Source organism: Schistocerca nitens, chromosome 2, assembly GCF_023898315.1.
Source record: "Schistocerca nitens isolate TAMUIC-IGC-003100 chromosome 2, iqSchNite1.1, whole genome shotgun sequence".
NCBI lineage: Eukaryota > Metazoa > Arthropoda > Insecta > Orthoptera > Acrididae > Schistocerca > Schistocerca nitens.
Genome location: NC_064615.1, coordinates 241,547,140 through 241,567,967, shown reverse-complemented (window position 1 = coordinate 241,567,967; position 20,828 = coordinate 241,547,140). Strand labels below are relative to the sequence as shown.

The window sequence follows — 20,828 nt, the reverse complement described above, 5'->3', positions numbered from 1 at the left end:
ATCTACATTCTCAACTAACCATCTAATCACAGATGTACTAACTGACATATTACAACTTATATGGTGGTTTTTCTGTCGTAGGTCTTAGTATCCTTTCTCTCCCCTTGCTTAAGAGCTGCATGAGATATAGAGGGACGCGCCTTTGGTTTTGTGATATTAATGAGTGTCTTTCTAATGTACTGCTTATGTATCGCAGTACTTTGCTTTAGACTTACTTCATAGCTTTTGGTTTGCTGTGTCACCTAGCCACACGCCTGCTTACCAGCGGACTTACCACTTTCGTGATAAAGTTGGTTTTGCCTTTTCCATATATTTCAATACTTGCTGCTTAGTGGGAATTCGTTACGGTATATTACATTAGATTCATAGTTTGGTTCACTATAAATGTTTTAAAAAATACGTTGCATCTCATGAGTTTGTGATCAACATCATAATACACATAGTTATGGGGTTGACCTCCAGTAAGTGGTTACAGCATGTAATCAAATGTTTTACCTTCCGTCTGTACTTATCAGTATATGACTATATTATTTTACTCCAGTTGTTTCACGGGCATTGCATTAGCATTATATTGTGATTATCTATGCATAGCATGAAATACTGACCTCCGTTTAGTAGGCTCCTTTTTTACCATTATTTGACGTATATACTTCGCTCACAAGTTTAAGTTAACACAGCGTGCAGCTGTTCTCTTATTTTATTCCTTAATTTATCTGTAACTTTATGTCACTTCCTGTACTGGTTGGTATTGTTATGTTATTCACATACTACCACTGTATGTAAGAGTTGCGCCCCTTTTTTGGTTATCTATTTCATACTGGTACCATTGTTGCCTGTACATAGGGCCTTAAGATGGCGTAGTAAATCGCCGGAACTGGTAGCCAAATAAAATAAATTTGGAAATTAGACGGCTGAAAGGTGTTTTGACATCCTCTAGCGAACAGGATGTAAAGATGGACATAAAGAGAGACCTTTGTTTTAACGAATACCACCCCAGCTCGCTTATCATATCCGTGACAGTCTCTTCCCTATATCGCGATAATACAGCCTGAGCTGCCCATCTTTGGAGTTTTTTCGATGTCCTCCGCCAGTGCTATCTGGTAAGGATCGCGGGTAGATGTAAGATACGATATCACAGCTCTTATCTTTCCTGAGGAACCAAACGCATGAATAAGTAGATAAAGTTGATTTTACGCTTTTTTGAACAATGGCCTTATAACTTTTTTGTCAACCAGTGAAAATCCACAAGTTTAAATGCTGTGCGTGCAACTAGCTGTTTACTGAGATAGTCTGCCTCTGCTCTAAGACGGTCTTATTGTGGTAAAACTCGTGCCATTACGCCATCCTGTTTGTCACAGTGCAACTGGCTGCAAGATACTTCTAAAGCTGACAGCACACAGAGATAGACTTTCCACGTGTCGGGGGAAATTACTGATCTTGCGACATTACGGTCCCCAAACGTCAATTAGCGATATTTTGCGACATGCCGAGCTCGCTGCGTAGGACGGAGTAATACCTAAGAAGCACGCTCGTCTTCACCTCTCTCTCTCTCTCTCTCTCTCTCTCTCTCTCTCTCACGGACATATTTTTCTCCTGCCGCTATTAATGTGCAGCATATGTATACGGAAATAAACAGAAGCATTACCTTAGGGGCCACGAGTTAAAAGATAGCAACGAAAAGAAAGAACGTTGTGACCTGAGTAAATATTCTTGCTTGTTATGAGCAAATTAGCTAACGTTGTCCTTAATCCAAAGGTTTGTGTGAGCACCGCAGCGCTTTAAGCGTAATGATCCTATTTGATGTAGTATGTCCTTGCGTTTCTCCGACCGTTGAAATGGTTTCCCCAGCCAGCGGACACTACGTTGGAACTGACTGTGGCATGTGGATATGTACTGACCAAGACTCCCATTGGCTGTCTTTATGTTATGTACTGGGAAATTACCTATAATGTTAAACCGAAATGTGTAAGTGTGTCCTAAGCAACAAAAAAATCGGATTTCAATCCTTAGTCGCTTCCATTCCTCAGCTGTTCCTCAGCTAAGTAACGTAGCTTGACATGGTAACACGGTACTTTAGCTTTTTATGTTTGACCGTGCCTAATTCTGGCCTGTATTAGTTTATTTTATGCTTCTGAAGAAGGCTAGATTATTGTAGCTGAATCCTGGGTAAAGACCAGTTACATTTAACAACTGAAGCGGATTTTTGGCATATTAGCTCTCAGTATTGTGAATGCATGCCGTGTGAGGTCAAGTATAGACGGTTTGAAAATATTCTCCTTTCAGAAGTAAATAAAGCTTGATGAACCAGCCGCACGGCGTTAGTTTGCACTGTTTTTTCAATTCGCCTTTGTGCATAATACTTGAGACTCAGTTTCTCAAGTAATGTAGTCTTTTAACACAAAACGATATTAACAGCACTACGCTAGGGTAATCGTAGTATGTACCACTTCAGGATGATCAACGGACGCTGCTCTATGACACTGGTTACTTTATTAATTTGAAAATATACTAAAGGTTAGTGAATTACATAGCAGTTTGGAAAAACGCTTCCATTTCGAAAAATATGTCATATAGACCCATCTGCAATGACAAGTAACGGTTCTGCGACGTGTATGTCAGTTTCACCAAACATTAAAAAGAAGTTTTACGTTAATTACCTGAACATATTTTTGCCATTCAGATGTAAGTGCTTCACAGGTTTCCATACACTTTTACTAATTGTGTTATTACTGAACTACACTTCAAGCATTCGGATGAACTGTCGACAGAAATTTAGAAGTTACTACTTATCTTTCGTCGACAGCAACTGATCCCTCATTAACCTTTCTTTCTTTTTTTGTGTATTGACAACAATTTGTCGTGCGATGCAGGACTGATCTGAAAATGGTTTACGAAATCTGTCGGGAAGGTGATTCTGATTGCAGTCAGTAAATTAACATACTCCAAGTCGCTTATCTTTTTCAGCCATTTTCAGACCACTTTCTTCGTTTTCATTGTTTCCTGTTGTTACAGCTGCTACAGTACCGCAGCACACGCTTCCTTCTGGGTTTTGGACATCTTAACCTTGTACAAACGTGCTGCCAACTGATAATATTGACAAATGATGGTGTGTGAGTTGCTTCAATATATTGAAGGTTTCACAAACTAGTATCGTCAATAAATACTGAACATGCGCAGGCTCCTTTACATTCTTTATAGTAGTTACTGAGCTTCCAGTTATTGGAGTCAGTAGCGTAATCCAATTGTAGCGAATTTCTTCGTCTATTTATGCTCAGATTGTTATATTCATTTAGTTCCAGGGCCCGCTTACAAACTTTGTACCAATCATCGATCATCCGCAGGTTGCCTTAAGATCAGTGTGAACCATTGTAGAATATTACATGATAAACTATAGTGTAGAGTAACTAAATTAATGAAATAAAGTGATTATTTCGTTGAACATTCTTGAATGGAAGACACAGTAGAGGCTAATTGTACTGTTACACGAAATATGCTACGTCAGACAATGCAAGGTGCTTGAGAAATTTTTGCTGTAGATGTAAAACGAGGGGCACTGCTGATCGCGCACTTGAGTGCCCCACAAACTAAACATCATCATCTTGTAAAACGAGAATCGAACCCCAGATATCCAGGTCACAGTGCGTATGCACCTGTCACATGCATTTCACACATAGAAATATATTTTGCACACGTTTAACATATTTCATACATATTTGTACACGAATTTCATGCGCATCTAGGACGAATTTCGCGCTGCAGTTTCATCTGAATTCATAGAAAACTAGTAATCCTGCCAGTGACTGATTGTCGTTTCGAGAAAAAGGAGCGTCGCTGGCAACTAGCTGATTCCCCGCTGCTTTGCACCATGTGCCTTTAGCGAGGACGTTTTGTAAAGTGGAGTGGTCTCCTGTCCTCCATTTCCTACATATTCCGACCTCACCATCGTATTCTACATATCAAGACGTTCAATCGAGCCCTAACTCAATATGGTAGAGTCAATTTTACATATTTCCATTCAATCGATATGCAAATCTAATAAGTAAATCGCAAGTGCGCACTGAGATTAAAAAGTCGAGGCTGGCGTACACAAACATTCAAGACACAACGACCACAGGAGTTTTTGTTCAGTGGAGGTAACTAGCCAGCTGGAAAGTCCGTAGGAGGGTGAGTTAGCATGCAGCTGCACCAGGTGGCTGACTGCCCTGGGACCAAAACAGTTTTTGCCAGAGAAAAGGAATAATGGCCTGCGTGTTCACCTTAAAAGCAAAACCCACGGTCTTGTTTGGCAGAGCCCCAGCATACACATTTTTTGATGGACCTAGTGTGCAGTTTCAGAGTTCTCAGAAGTGGACAGTAAACACCTAATGCAGATGCTATATATTTCCAGACTGGTAGGCTTAAACGGGGCCCCATTCTCCTGTTTGTAAGAGTAACGCTGACTGGCAGACTATTTCTGACGCAATGAGCCGGACGAGTGAGGAAAATACAGCGAATTATATACCGTTTCGCTTTTTGCGTGGAGAGTGGTAGTTCCGTTGACACTCTTGAAGCGGGAACGTGCAGCAGGAGCGAGTGCGCTCGTGCGTGTACGCAGAGAGCGAGGAACAAAGTCTCTACTCAGTACTGCACTGAGAGAGCACCTCTGTCGCTAGCGAATCGGAGTGATACTCTATATTGAGTCGCTCGCGATTAAGCGTTTGTTCACTGTTTGTGCAGTGTGAACACAGACAGAGAATTAGTTAGCGCCTGCGAGTGAACATTGAGTGGCATCACGGTGGACTGGTTATCTGACCGGTGTACCACGCCAATAGACTAGGGGCAGATAGGAGTCCTTGACTTCATCAAGGCGTAGTGAGAGTTCGATTGGCGAAGGTCAATCCAGATAGAAAGAGATTCTTTTGTTATTTTTCAGCGGCGAACTACGCAGGCAGCAGTCGTTGCAGCTCACGGTATTGTACGCTACAGCATAGGCGAGCCCCATCTTTCCTCAATTACATACTTCATTCACGTCACTCCATTACATTTCTCACTTGACAGCCTCGACCGTACTTAGAAAAATTCAGTCGGATAATTATTCAAGTTCAGTAGGCGCGGCTCTCAGCCATTCTGCCGAGTAAATAACATTCTTAAAGAAAAGGGATAAAAGAGCTTTCCCACACTTTGCATATAAATTTCATTAACAGGTTATGGAAGAGGTAACCTCCTATTCCGAAAAGAACCTATAAATTTGTGTATCAGTTTATAAATAAAAGTTTCACTTGATTTTCTCAGATTTTGCAATAAATAATATTTTCCGTTCATTTAATGTTCTTCTTACACTAACTAGCAATACTCCAGTACCCAAGTATCACACTAGTTACGTAAGAAAATTGAATATTTTTGTGTCTTTTTCTTACAGCGGACGACTCCAGAAGATATTTATTGCTGAAAATTTTTCAGGCATTTCTTTTTGGTACGTTAGGAGTGTCTGTCTGGCTTCTGTAGTAGTGTGGGGTGGAAATTGCTTCTTGCAGGAGCCAAAGGGTACTTGTCAGAGCAACCCGTTGCGCAACTCGTCAACACAACACGCACATAGAGACAGTTTGTGTGGTATTGGGTCGAGTGGTATTGTCTTTGGCCCCGAAACATACTGGCGAAATTATTGGCTCGCTGCACAACTCATTTTCACGATGTGGTTGGTGCACTGAACAACGCAAATATTAGACAGATTGCGTTTCACGTATGTGACAGCCAAATGCAAACGAGACAGATGAAAAAAGAAGTAATCGCCATAATTGGTAATACTTTTATCTCACTGTGGAACAAGACGGACAGTGCCTTCATGGAAAAATGTTTGCAGTTGCCTACGGAATGATGACCATACCCAGGAGTGCACCTCTTCGTCCGAAGCAAACTGACGACTACGAACGTTGTTCTTCATGGTCCCAAAGATATGCAAATCACAGATACGGAAATCGCGTGGGGAAAGACCGGGACTGTGCAACGGAGTGTTACAGTTTCCCAGCGAAACTTTTGCAGCGCAGTCGAAACAACCTTGGCAATACGTTGGTCCGTCCTCATCCTCCATACAGAGCCCGACCTCTCCCCATGCGATTTCCATATTTTTGGAGCCCTGAAGAAAGAAATTTGTGGCCGTCGATTTCGTTCTGAGGAAGAGGTGGGGTACAATCATGGTTCCACAGGCAACCGCCAACATTAGTCCATGATGGTGGTAACCATCTCATCACACAGTGGGATAAGTGTATTTCGAAGTAACAGTTTATTTACGTTTTCTCCATCTGTCCCGTTTTTTTGACAGCCCTTTATGCTTTTTAATGTATCCCGAGTCAGCTGCTTAAAACAAAGAAATAGCAACCGGTCGCTCTCAGATGTTCCTACAACCATCCCTTGCGGTAATAGGAGTATCTTACGCCCATGATATTTTTATACAAATGAGTCATGTGCACACCAAATTTGGTTCAAATAGCTCCAAGCGTCCCTGATGTATGCTTTTGTCTCAGTTCTTTTCACTCCAAACCGTCAGCCATAGGAGTGCTAGGATTGTCTTACCGTCACAGTATATTTTTCCAGATATCAAGTGAAACCTGTGCCAATTTTTGTGAAAATTTCTTCAGGCATTACAGAGACATGCTGAAATGTTCCCTTTCACCTGTTACAAAGAAGTCTAGCGACTGCGAAAACTAAGGATTTTATTCTAATGTCGGAAGTTATCAAATATTTTTGCATGTCACATCCTCTCACTCCCATCCCCAGCCCTAAGGATGGTTGTATCTAACCCCAATTTTTTTTTCGTACAAATAATTGTACAAAGAACAGAAACATCTGAAGCAATATATATATATATATATATATATATATATATATATATATATATATATATATGTGTGTGTGTGTGTGTGTGTGTGTGTGTGTGTGTGTGTGTGTGTCTTGAAAGGAGGATATAAGATGAACATCAACAAAAGCAAAACGAGGATAATGGAATGTTGAAGTAAGTCAGGTGATGATGAGGAAATTAGATTAGGAAATGAGACACTTGAAGTAGTAAAGGAGTTTTGCCATTTGGGGAGCAAAATAACTGATGATGGTCAAAGTAGAGAGGATATAAAATGTAGACTGGCAATGGCAAGGAAAGCATTTCTGAAGAAGAGAAATTTTGTTAACATCTGTATAGATTTAAGTGTATTTGTATCTGAAAGTATTTGTATGGAGTGTAGCCATGTATGGAAGTGAAACGTGGACGATAAATAGTTTAGACAAAAAGAGAATAGAAGCTTTAGAAATGTGGTGCTACAGAAGAATGCTGAAGGTAAGATGGGTAGATCACATAACTTATGAAGAGGTATTGAATAGAATTGGGGAGAAGAAAAATTTGTAGCACAACTTGACTAGAAGAAGGGATCGCTTGGTAGGACATATTGTGAGGCATTAAGGGATCACCAGTTTAGTATTGGAGGGCAGCGTGGAGGGTAAAAATCGTAGAGGGAGACCAAGAGATGAATACACTAAACAGATTCAGAACGATGTACGTTGAAGTAGGTACTGGGAGATGAAGAAGCTTGCACAGGATAGAGTATCATGGAGAACTGCATCAAACCAGTCTCTGGACAGAAGACACCACACACACACACACACACACACACACACACACACACACACATATATATATATATATATATATATATATATATATATATATATATGAGTGAAATTACTCCAGATGTTTCTGAAAGCTTCTGTGTCACCCTTTTCACCCTCACTGTTACGGGCGGTAGGTGGTTTTTACCCCTACAGAAACATTCACGGGCATGCGCATAACAGCTTATCAAAGTTTCGGTTCAATGGCATGGGAAAACACAGGAGATGAAGAAATAACAAATGTTCATCTTTATACTGTATGATTCCGTGATAATGTTACAAATTTTCAGGGATGATAGAGAAGACTAAATGTATGATTTTAAGTTAAAGGACTCTCGTCTGGAAGCGACCGAGTCGCAAGTTATAAGCAAAAATCGTTCTGGTACCTCTTATAGTGTAATACTTGCATCGCTAGTGTTGTAAAAAAAAAGTTTACTAAACGTGGGCTCTAAAAATCGTCCTTACGAACTTTGAGCGCTTGTTCATCTTCGATTCAGTGAAACACCTCTTCTCTACTGCATCTTCTTTTTTATTTATGTTAGGGATTGAACATCTATAAGGTCGAGCATGAACTCTTCCTTGTTTGGAAAATAATCTAGCCATCTTCATACCGTAAAAAATTCTTTATTAGTTGTGGTGCCATTACAGCTTCACTCATCGTTAAGACCTTTCTTAAAATAATATGAAAACTACATGACGTAATTAAAAACAGCGTGGCCAGTACAACTGACCGATGGTCATAAAACAAAGGGCTATGCGGTTGGTTTTCAATCCGTAACATAAATTTAAAAAAAAAGAAAAAGAAGTTGGAGTAGAAGAGATGTGTTTCACAGAATCGGAGATGAACAAGTGCTCATCGTTCTTGAGAGGTATGCATTTTAGAGCCCATGTTTAACTGGCATTTTTCCTTGTTCGGTCCACACTATCATCTGTGAAAGTTGCCTAAGGCTCAGTTGTGGCAGCAACGGTACAGGTACACGTACTCCACAGTCAGAGGTATCATAATAATTTTCGCTTGTAACTTTCGAATCGAATCGAATAAATTTATCCCTGTAATCATGTAACATTATCACAGGATCACCCTGCATGCTGGGCGTTTGGAAATTCCCGTTACAAACTCGTAAGACTTGTAGAGGGGGGTGAATGCATAATATTTTTAAGAAGAACCCGTGTTCGGAAGCGTACCATTTACGTTCTACGAGGTTTCATTTCTGATGTTTAACTCACTTCTGCTTGAGGAATTGAATTAGACTTGACGCATTACAATTATTAAGTAACAACACGAAAGGAAACAAGGAAACATCCAGTTATCACTTAAGAACATTTGTTTGTATTAACGCTTAGACATCACATGTTTACATTATTAAAGATCGAAAAATAACCCAGCGCACTGTATGTACAGAACAGTACTGATGCACTGTAACCGCGGCTCGATGTGACGACCACAAGCGTTGTTACAGACATTGTACCAACGATGCATATTCTGGTACACACTCTCCATCCCACTTGATGTCTGCCCCCGGTAGCTGAGTGGTCAGCGCGACAGAATGTCAATCCTAAGGGCCCGCGTTCGATTCCTGGCTGGGTCGGAGATTTTCTCCGCTCAGGGACTGGGTGTTGTGTTGTCCTAATCATCATCATCATTTCATCCCCACTGACGCGCAAGTCGCCGAAGTGGCGTCAATTCGAAAGGCTTGCACCCGACGAACTGTCTACCCGACGGGAAGGCCCTAATCACACGACAGTTACATTTATCCCACTTGGTGTTTCTTCAGTTTCTAGTTCAGTGGCCAGCAGATCTTACTCTTTCTCGCAGCAAGGCAGACGTTAAGTGACATCAGGTGACCGCTTGTCTGCCCTGTTGCATACCAGGACAAGCAACTCTGAGACTTCGCTTTCCCTCAGCAGGTGTGAACGCGTTTCAGATCTGAACTGAAACCGTCGTAGAACGGAAACGGTACATTTTCAGGTGGGGTTTCAATTCAAAATATTATGTAATCACTCATCTCTGCTAGTCCTAGAAGATTGTTACCGGAATTTCCAAACGCCCTGTTTAGAAGATATCTGAGATTTGGCCGTAGTTACTACCGACAGGTTTTGTGAAACCAAGTGCTAGCCTTAGCCAGGTGACAGAAAACATAGGTTAGCTATGTAGGGACTTCGAGAAGTAAGATCAGGTAATTATAGATGGGTGGGCAGGAAACAACCTGGCTATAAATCCAAGATATAGTATTAGGAGTGACCTGGATAAAATAGCAGCGGAAACTGGGCACACAAATGTGGGGTTTGTGAAGGTCTTTCAGCGCCATTATCGGCCTTGGGTAAACACCTGTGAGACATGTTAACACTGAGCTGAATGGGACGTTCCAGACACCGGCAAAATCTCACGTAAGTGTCTGCTCCAGCTGATGCTATTGGTAGGTGTCCTGCACCTCAATAGGAAGGGGAAAGATAAGTTAGGTTCTCTATTAGCAGATACTGTAAGGGGGGGGGGGGGGGCACAGTCACACAAGGGATGATTCCTGTGGTTAATGGGACCAGACAGACTGGTTTTTTAGTGTAAATCCAAATTCCAAATACACGGAAATCAAGAAAAATATTGTGGTGTCACCGCCAGACACCACACTTGCTAGGTGGTAGCTTAAATCGGCCGCGGTCCATTAGTACATGTCGGACCCGCGTGTCGCCACTGTCAGGATCGCAGACCGAGCGCCACCACAAGGCAGGTCTCGAGAGACGTACTAGCACTCGCCCCAGTTGTACGACGACTTTGCTAGCGACTACACTGACGAAGCCTTTCTCTCATTTGCCGAGAGACAGTTAGAATAGCCTTCAGCTAAGTCCATGGCTACGACCTAGCAAGGCGCCATTAGTTACTTCATGAATCTAAAGAGTCTCACTTGTATCATCAAGAATGCTGTATACCAAAGGACGACATAAAAGTTAAGTGTTCTAGTAGCTACGTTCTTTTCTTTATCACATTCACCACGTATCCTGTTCCAGACTTCGCGCCAGTCGGCGTGTGTGTACGTGTGCCCTTTCGGCTACCCGTCTCTGTGGACTGGCTGCCTTGTCAGTCCACTACAAATATAATAAAAGAAACTACGTACAGTAAATAGGGATAAAGCTAAGGGTAGCATCAAATTACTTCATCAAAATATCAGGGGAAGGGCTGGTAGTGTATTTAAATGATCTCAAAAATAAGAATGAGATTGATATACTTTGTCTGTCTGAACACCATTAGCGTCTTACACTTACAGATCTAGTATGGATGAAGAAGGAGTTGCCATTTACATAAAACAACGATATAAATACAAAACTGTAGAAGTAAGCAAATTTGTGTCGATCAGCAATTTGAAGCCTGTGCATGTGAACTACAGCTAGATAATGATTTTCCTTATTTCACAAGAGGTTGGCTTCTTCTTTTGAACTATTCTCACCAATTTTTTCACCTACCCTTAAGAAATAGTTGTTAAATACATTAGCTACTTGTATGATGTTGGTTAAGATGGTCTCATTCTCCTTAATAGTAATTCTACCTATCCGAGTGGTTACTTTTCTCCCTTCTAACAACATTCCATATTTATTTGATTTTATTGCCCGATATTGCTGATATTAGCTACAGTGTATAGGTCCTCATTAGGAGACAGGGAGCTATTCATAAAAAAAATTTGACTCCCTATTACGCTGTCTATCAGACAGAAACAAGATGTTCTTAATCCGTGGTGATCACAATGTAAACTTTCTAAGCAATTCTGATAGGAAAAGTCAACTAGAAGTGTTATTAACGACATATAACTTAGAATTAGTGATCGTTTTCCCTACACATATAGTTCAAGACTGTATCACTCTAATAGATAACGTATTTGTACAGCAAGAGGATGTAAAACTAACACATGCTTTTCCTGTGATAAAGGGATTATCAGACCATGATGCAAAATTGGTTAACTTACAAAACCTAGCAGGTTGTACAGTTCAGGAACCATTAAGTAAAAATGTACGGTTGCTCAACCCAGTATCTATAGAGTATTTCAGAGAAAGTTTAAGAAATATTAATTGGGGAGATGTATGCAACGAACCAAATGCTAATGATAAGTGCAACATATTTATGTTAAATTTATATCCCTTTTTGAACATTGTTACCCAAAAAAATTACTAAATGTAACACCAAACAGTTTTCAAAGAAGCATTGGATTACTACAGGTATTAAAGAGTCTTCAGAAAGAAAAATAATATTGTATGAGGCAGCAAGAAACAGTAAAGACCAAAAAGTGATTTTACACTATAAAAATTATTGTAACACACTTAGAAAGTTTTTCACAAAATCAAGAAATATGTATATTAACGATGAAATTAACAATTCGGGCAATAAAATCAAATAAATATGGAATGTTGTTAGAAGGGAGAAAAGTAACCACTCGGATAGGTAGAATTACTATTAAGGAGAATGAGACCATCTTAACCAACATCATACAAGTAGCTAATGTATTTAACAACTATTTCTTAAGGGTAGGTGAAAAAATTGGTGAGAATAGTTCAAAAGAAGAAGCCAACCTCTTGCGAAATAAGGAAAATCATTAAATCTTTGAAAAGTAAATGTTCTGTTGGGGTAGATGACATCTCTAACAAGGTATTAAAACAATGTGGAACATTTACAACTGATGTTCTGAGTCACACATATAATGCATCACTAATTCAAGTCACTTTCCTACACAGGTTAAAATATGCTACCATGAAGACTCTCTACAAAAAAAGGGGACACCATATATGTCAATAATTAGAGGCCAGAATCCTTGTTTACAGCAATTTCAAAAATCGTCGAGAAAGTAATGTACTCAAGTGCAGTTAACCATCTAATGGGATACTTAGTAAATCACAGTTCGGATTTCAAAAATGCTGTTCCAATGAGACAGCAATATACAGTTTCATTACACACACAACAGACTCTTTAAATAGTAAAACGTCACTAATAGGAATTTTCTGTGACTTATCCAAGGCGTTTGATTATGTGAACCATAACATTATGTTACAGAAATTACAATTCTTTAGTATAAATTGATCAACATATGAGTGGTTTAAGTCATATTTACAGAACAGGAAGCAAAATAATTTTTAAATGGTTTAAGTGATTTAAGGAAGTTAATCACTTCATCTAACTGGAGTGAAATTACATTAAGTGTTCCACAAGATTCGATCATAGATCCCCTTCTTTTCTTGATATATGTGAATGAGCTCCATTCTTATCTGACACAAGAATCTGAACTGTTTCCTGGTGATACAAATATCATTATTAATAGGAAATGATACAAGTAATGTCTTTTGAAAAGTTATTGATTCGTTTGTATAGTTCCTTCAATTAATATAACACATCAACAGGGTAGACCTTACTAAGTTTTTAGGTGTATAGATGAGAATCTTAGAAAATTCATATTTTAGATCTCCTTAAGCGACTAGGTCCAGCAACTTTTGCAGTCAGAATAATTGCCAATTTTGAGGATATAAGAATTTATAAACTAATATACTTTGCATACTTTCACTCACTGACGTATTAAGGAGTAATATTTTGGGGTAACTCAACACTCAGGCAAAAAGTATTCACTACTTAAAAGAAAATGGTTAGAATAATGTGTGAGGCTCATAGTCGCACATCTTGTAGGCATCTGTTTAAAAGGTTAGGAATTCAACAGCCTCGTAGTGCATATACCCAGGTAATGAAATTTGTTCTCAACAACATGGATCAATTTACAAACAACAGTGACATTCATGATTATAATATCAGAAGAAAGAGAGACTTACACTATCCACTACTGGTAAAATGTGCTAATGTAAAACTTGTCGATAAATTACCAGATGAAATAAAATGTCTGACAGACAGCAGTAATCGTTTCAAAAATAAGTTGAAATCATATCCCCTTGACAACTCTTTCCATACCACAGATAAACTCATTAACAGGAATAAATAAGTCTATAGGTATAATACACTACTGGCCATTAAAATTGCTACACCAAGAAGAAATGCAGGTATTCATTGGACAAATATATTATACTAGAACTGACATGTGATTGCATTTTCACGCAATTTGGGTGCATAGATCTTGAGAAAACAGTACCCAGAACAACCTCCTCTGGCCGTAATAACGGCCTTAAAACGCCTGGGCATTGAGTCAAACAGAGCTTGGATGGCGTGTAAAGGTACAGCTGCCCAAGCAGCTTCAACACGATACCACAGTTCATCAAGAGTAGTGACTGGCGTATTGTGACGAGCCAGTTGCTCGGCCATCATTGACCAGACGTTTTCAATTGGTGAGTGATCTGGAGAATGTGCTGGCCAGGGCAGCAGTCGAACATTTTCTGTATCCAGAAAGGCCCGTACAGGACCTGCAACATGCGGTCGTGCATTATTCTGCTGAAATGGAGGGTTTCGCAGGGATCGAATGAAGGGTAGAGCCACGGGTCGTAACACATCTGAAATGTAACGTCCACTGTTGAAAGTGGCGTCATTGCGAACAAGAGGTGGCAGAGACGAGTAACCAATGGCACCCCATACCGTCCCGCCGGGTGATACGCCAGAATGGCGATGACGAATACACGCTTCCAATGTGCGTTCACCTCGATGCCGCCAAACACGGATGCGAGCATCATGATGCTGTAAACAGAACCTGTATTCATCCGAAAAAATGACGTTTTGCCACTCGTGCACCCAGGTTCGTCGTTAAGTACACCATCGCAGGCGCTCCTGTCTGTGATGCAGCGTCAAGCCGAACCACAGCCATGCTCTCCGAGCTGATAGTCCATGCTGCTGCAAACGTCGTCGAACTGTTCGTGCATATGGTTGTCTTGCAAACGTCCCCATCTGTTGACTCAGGGATCGAGACGTGGCTGCACGATCCGTTACAGCCTTGCGGATAAGATGCCTGTCATCTCGACTGCTAATGATACGCGGCCGTTGGGATCCAGCACGGCGTTCCGTATTACCCTCGTGAACCCACCGATTCCATATTCATTGGATCTCGATCAACGCGAGCAGCAATGTCGCGATACGATAAACTGCAGTCGCGATAGGCTACAATCCGACCTTTATCAAAGTCGGAAACGTGATGGTACGCATTTCTCCTCCTCACACGAGGCATCACAACAACGTTTCACCAGGCAACGCCGGTCAACTGCTGTTTGTGTATGAGAAGTCGGTTGGAAACTTTCCTCATGTCAGCATATTGTAGGTGTCGCCAACGGCGCCAACCTTGTGTGAATGCTCTGAAAAGCTAATCATTTGCATATCACAGCATCTTCTTCCTGTCGGTTAAATTTCGCGTCTGCAGCACGTCATCTTCGTGGTGTAGCGATTTTAATGGCTAATAGTGTAAAAAAGAATTTAACCATTTTTTTAAAGAAACAAAACCCTTGACTCATGCGTGCATTTCTTATGCAATTGACACGTTCTTCATCACAACGCTTACCGCGAGACTGATTAATGGGGAAACTCGTAACTAACTAACGGGAGAACTCACCGCCGCGTCCCAGGGCAGCATGTTGAGGATGGCGGCGGTGACGTTCCATTTGTAGAGCGAGTACCAGACGGTGCCCTGGAAGTTGTCGCCGGCGTTGAGGAACAGGTAGTTGTCGCCGGCGGCGTCGATCAGCCGGCGCGCCTCGGTGGCGACGCGCGCGATGCCGCCGAAGCAGGCGCCGCTGGGCGAGCAGGAGCTGCCGCCGCTGTTGATGGGCTCGAAGCGCGCGTGGAAGTCGTTGAGGTGCACGATGTGCAGCTCGAAGTCGTCGTCGGCGGCCTCCGCCGTCGCCTGCAGCAGCAGCAGCGACAGCGCGACCGCAGGCAGCGAGTAGCGGCTGCGAGGCATGGCGTCGCGTGACTGAGCCGCCGAGCCGGAGGGGGCAGCAGAGGCGAACGCCGAGTCACGTGGGGTCGGCGGTCCCCGCCACTGCCGCGACCACGTGCTGCGCTGCGCTCGCTGGGGGTCCGTCGGTCGGCTACCTGCTCGCTGCTCGCCTGCTGACTTGCTGTGTCAGTCGCGACGTCTTCTCTCCTCACCGCGCAGCGCAACCTGCACCGTTCCAATAGTCACCGCCACAGTCTGTGTTCACAGTGGCACCACAGTCTAACGTAACAGTTGCGACACTTCGCATGTATTTTGTTGAGTACCGCACCAGCAGCGCCCCAAGCGGCCAGTAAGTTAAACCGTGAGTTCGGCGCAATCGTCAAGCGAATAGTGGTAGTTTATTTTGATTTCTACAATGGGTTTTACAAGCGGTAGCGTTTGTAGCGCAATAAATTGCAGCAACAACAGGAAGAAGACACCAGAGCTGTCTTTTTTGGGTTTCCTAAGGATCCTGTATCGTCAGGATTCACTTGCAAACCACATGTGTATTAATGATTAATGTTTCGTTTTAGGAGCAGAAAATGGCTAGTTAATAGCAGACGAGAAGACCTTATGAAAAAAGACCAAGTTTTCCTGTATAATAATATTAGGTTTTGTTCGCTACATTTCGAACAAAACCAGTTCATGAACGCAGACAATAATAAACTCGTGTGGAATGCAGTACCTATACTGTTTGACATCCCAAATAAGTCACCTCAACTGACGATGAAGAGAAAACTGCCACAAACATGCGACAATCCATCTAAAGCTGTAAAACAGTCCTATGACACAGAAACAGCCAGTTCAACTCTCCATGTATCAATGCAAGATTCGTGTGAATCGTCAACACAGACCTGCTTTGGCGATGAAGTTGTTAGTTTAAGTGCAGTTATTCATGTCTTATAAAAGCGTAATGTTTGGTATGTATTTCATTCACTTCTGTTGTTTGTCAGTTAATTTTCCTTGCTTCCTTCGTGTGATGACATTATTTTGTTAGCACCTGACAGATTGTTTGAAAATTATTCAAATATTTGCTTTTGCGTGAAATGTAATCAGCTCATTATAATGTTTTCAACATATTTCTCCCACTTTTTAGCAGTTGCTTATCCCATACAAAGATGAAAGTTGTACTTGTGGCAACAGGCGATAATGACAAACACAGTAGGCCTACAGAACGATAAATGAGCTGTCGATCGCTTTTGCATATAGAGGTTCATGCCAGTGCTTCTTACGTGTGAATCTGTGTGTTTATATTCTTTTGATTCAACGTGGTAAGCTGTAATTCTATCTAACGTCACATGTGTTGTAGCTTGCCACTCGATTCATGGTTTTTTTTATACTTGCGCTTGTTTTAGAACCATTTTTAGAAACATATATGCCTTCTGATACTACACAAACCCTTGGAGGCAAGGAAATAACTCAAATATTTCGTAAATTACGTAGGAAATGGATGGAAACAAGCATTATGCTGACGACGCGTCTGACGTTCACGTCACTCGCCGCTTTGAGCCCTAGTGTCCCTCCACCTGTCAAACGGTAACAACTTTTGCAGCAGTGAGTGTCGCGACTGTTATGTTAGACTGTGGTGGCACCGAGAACGATTGCCAGACGCCGTCGACGGAGGTCGCCCGATAATATCGACCGACAGCTTGGTCGCAGTGCGTCCGATTTGCTTCGTCCGCTTCTGTCAGGACCAAGGAGGTTATGACGTCGTCACATGGACCGTGCTGTCGAACCTGAACATTGAGCGTGCCGAGTTCAATATTCTGCTGAACGCTCAGAGACGATGCGACTTGTGCATATGGTACGTGGACCTCAACGTAGTATGAGCGATCGCAACGCGTTCCTGGTGCAGTTGTCGGCTATATCTTTCGTTTACGAAGTGGACGGGCGCAAAATTCCTGTTTTTTGCACATCAAAACGTGAGAAACACTTGAAGATAACTGTTGACAATCGGGAAGTGGAAAATGTGAATCAGTTCAAGTACCTGGGAAGTTTTATCACAAAGGATGCCCACTGCACCAACGAAATCCGAGCAATGTCCAAAGCTGCTTTCAACAAGAAGAGGACTCTGCTGACCAGCAAGTTGAGTTTGGCATTGAGGGAAAAACTGATAAAGTGCTACATTGCATTGCACTGTATGGAGCAGAGACATGGACCATGAGAAAGAAGGAGAAAAAATGCTTAGAGAGCTTTGAAATGTGGTGCTGGAGGAGAATGCAAAAGATCAAGTGGACAGATCGCATAAAAAATGACGATGTACTGCGAAGAGTAGGCGAGAAGAGATGTATTCTGCGTACAATTCTTCAGAGAAAGGCCAACTGGGTTGGACATGTACTTAGACGCGAGGGACTCATGCATGATGTCATCGAAGGGAAACTCAGAGGAAACGCAGGACGAGGAAGAAGAATTCAACATCTGGACGACATCAAAGATGGAAGGAGATACAACAGACTGAAGGAAGAAGCTGAAGACCGGGAACAGTGTAATCAGAAATTCTCCGTACGAAGACAGGAACCTGCCACTAGGCAGAATACTACATAATCGTAATAATTAGCTCTATTAAATCGTACTTTCCTCCCTTATCCAGCTCAGTTTGTTCTGTCTGCAGTATATTAAAAAAAAAAAAAAAACTTCAGTAACCGAGATGTGTGTAAATTCCTCAGGGACCAAACTGCTGAAGTCATCGGTCCCTAGACTTACACACTACTTAAACCAACTTATGCTAAGAACAACACAGACACACCCATGCCCGGGGGACGACTCCAACCACCGGCGGGAGGGTCAATAACCGAGAGAATATTATATGGCAAAAAGGAAAGTACAATGTCCAGTCAATAAGGACATAGGCTTATAAAAATTCCATTACTAATAGTGCGATACAAATTCACAATAGTTTTCCACATAGGATAAAAATTATTTCATCATTCTCACTTTTTAGTAATACGCTAACGTCATTCTTGCTTGATCACTGTCCCTAGTTAGTAGCAGAATTTCTGCAACATGCTAATTACAAAACTTAAAAGAAAAAATGGGCAAAACATCTTAATGCAAGTAGTGCAAAGTGTCATGCAGACTGAGCCAATCGAACGAACTCACTCCTCAAAAAGAGCGCTCTTACATTTACATAACATCGAATATTATACTATATACTTATACTAACGTAACGGGAGGTTTACTATCTTTTGGTTCGAAAAAATCTATTTTTTAAAAAAATGCATTTTTAGCTCCATAATAGTGTTTAGAATCCACCCCTGAAACGTTTTTTCCGAATACGGAACGGAAATGTTTGTTATTCGCGGTTGAACAAAAAAATGCACCTGCCTGAAATCGGCCTTTTCCACGCGCCAGTTTTTTTCGGGAATTTCGACTTTGTAGCCACGAAAAATTATTCTTTGTGCTTGCCCATGAGTAAAACCGATAAAGTGATCAAGGAGCTTACGACCGTACTACAGCTTGGCAATCCGATGGCATTCCAATTCGGTGGAACAGATGAAGAAGGCAATTTGGGCAACGTATTTCCACAAGTGTTCGACGGATGACCACCCAAAACACCAAAATTGTCCGGCTGGGGAAACTAGTTGGTACAAGTGACGCATTGCAGAGGCTACCGGACATCTGGACGAATATCAACACGACCAGCCGCTCTCCAGAGAAGCTCAAAAAGTGATTGATCCCATCTATGAGGCCCTTTCGGAGGACGAGTTATTGTACCGGTGCTTGGGAGGAAACACACAAAATTCAAATGAAAGTTTGAACGCGTGTGTTTGGAAGTTAGCCCCCAAGCATTTGCATTCTGGTGCGAAGACTGTGGAGATTGCGACTTTACTGGCAGTGAGCAGCTTCAACGACGGGTATTCAGCAATTATGAAGACCATGACAACGATGGACATCACCCTGGGACTCTATTCGACACAGTTCGCCAAGCATCTGGACGACCACCGGATTCAAGCGGCGGACAACCGCTTGTCATCGGCTATACGAGCAGCTCTGGAGCAGCGCAGGATGACCCAGATCGAGCAGAACGCCCTCTATGAGGAAGAGGAAGGACTAGTTTATGGACCCGGAATAGCAGATTGAACGTAAGTTGCATAATATTGCATTTATATGTAGTCAAAACTTCAAACGCATTTTTCTCGAAATGAATTTTTATAGCACGGTATGGTAACTTCAAATCTACTGAACCGATTGGCATGATTCTTTGTTTCCGACGAAGCTAACTAAATTGTCTAGGAGTTGTACCACTTTTATTCCGATCCATCAACTATAAATATTTTTACTTGGCCAACGAAGTCGAAAAATCGATGAAAAAAGCCCTATTTTTTCATATGGCCGCCATTTTGTTTCCTATGGTCCAAATAACTTAAGCGAGGTACAACTCCTAAAGAATCTTATGTACTTCGCTAACGTCAATTCAATTTTGATTTCAGACGAGTCGGCTGACCTGTGACATACCGCGCGTGGAGGTCTACATCGAAAGTTTGTTTCGTTCCGACGGCAGTTCCGCCTTTGCTCTTTGACATTTCCTGTCAAAAAAATTCCAGTTTGTAGAGGAAATATCAATAAAAATTTTGACCAAATTTGACATTGACATCTGTAACACATCTTGAGAAAAAAATTCTCAACAAACATGCTTTTTTTTCAGGCCAAAGATAGTAAACCTCCCCTTAATAAGAAAGTATCTGGACCTATTAAAAACATGAAGTTAGAAGAAAATTGGATGCAGTGGGACACAAACGACCAAGAGATCATACATTTCGTCACGAATCTGTGACGCTATTCATTGTGCTTAAGTGACAATGTATGTTGGATGACCGTACCTAGCATATTTCTATCCTAAAAGATTCAGTTGTAGATACACGTATATTACTAACTGAAATTTAATTACAACAAATTGCACCAACAACGATTCGTTTTTAATCGATCGTCGACAAGCTTCAAATGCAGTACTGTCATAACACGATAATAACTACTGATGAAAAGCCTTGAAGAAGCTCGGACACTTACTGTAACGCCAAAATTGAACAACGCATCAAAATTTACATTTGCAACGCACACAACTCTCAACAGACATGGAGTAAAAAGCAATGAAGACCACATCCGATATTGCATCGTGCTGAGAAATGTAGCCCTATGAATCTATTCGAAAAAATTGAAATTTATGTACATAAAGGGAAAACACCACTTTTACACACGAAAGTGACGGTAAATTGAACAACGCGTCAAAATCTACAGATGCAATGTACACAACTCTCAATAGATATGGAGCAAAATGCATTAAAGACCACATACGATACTGCATCGTGCTGAGCAGTGTAG

General features: G+C 41.5%; 1 protein-coding gene across 1 annotated transcript in view; it reads right to left on the bottom strand.

Annotated features, from left to right (window-relative positions):
- The window catches only part of LOC126235961 (apyrase-like), a 174,276-nt gene extending 158,627 nt beyond the window's left edge, over positions 1–15,649 (bottom strand). The window contains exon 1 of the mRNA XM_049944933.1: positions 15,144–15,649. Coding sequence (XP_049800890.1) covers positions 15,144–15,491 — 348 coding nt within the window. The 5' untranslated portion in view covers positions 15,492–15,649. The remainder of the gene's footprint in view (positions 1–15,143) is intronic.
- Between the last annotated feature and the right edge of the window lie 5,179 nt (positions 15,650–20,828).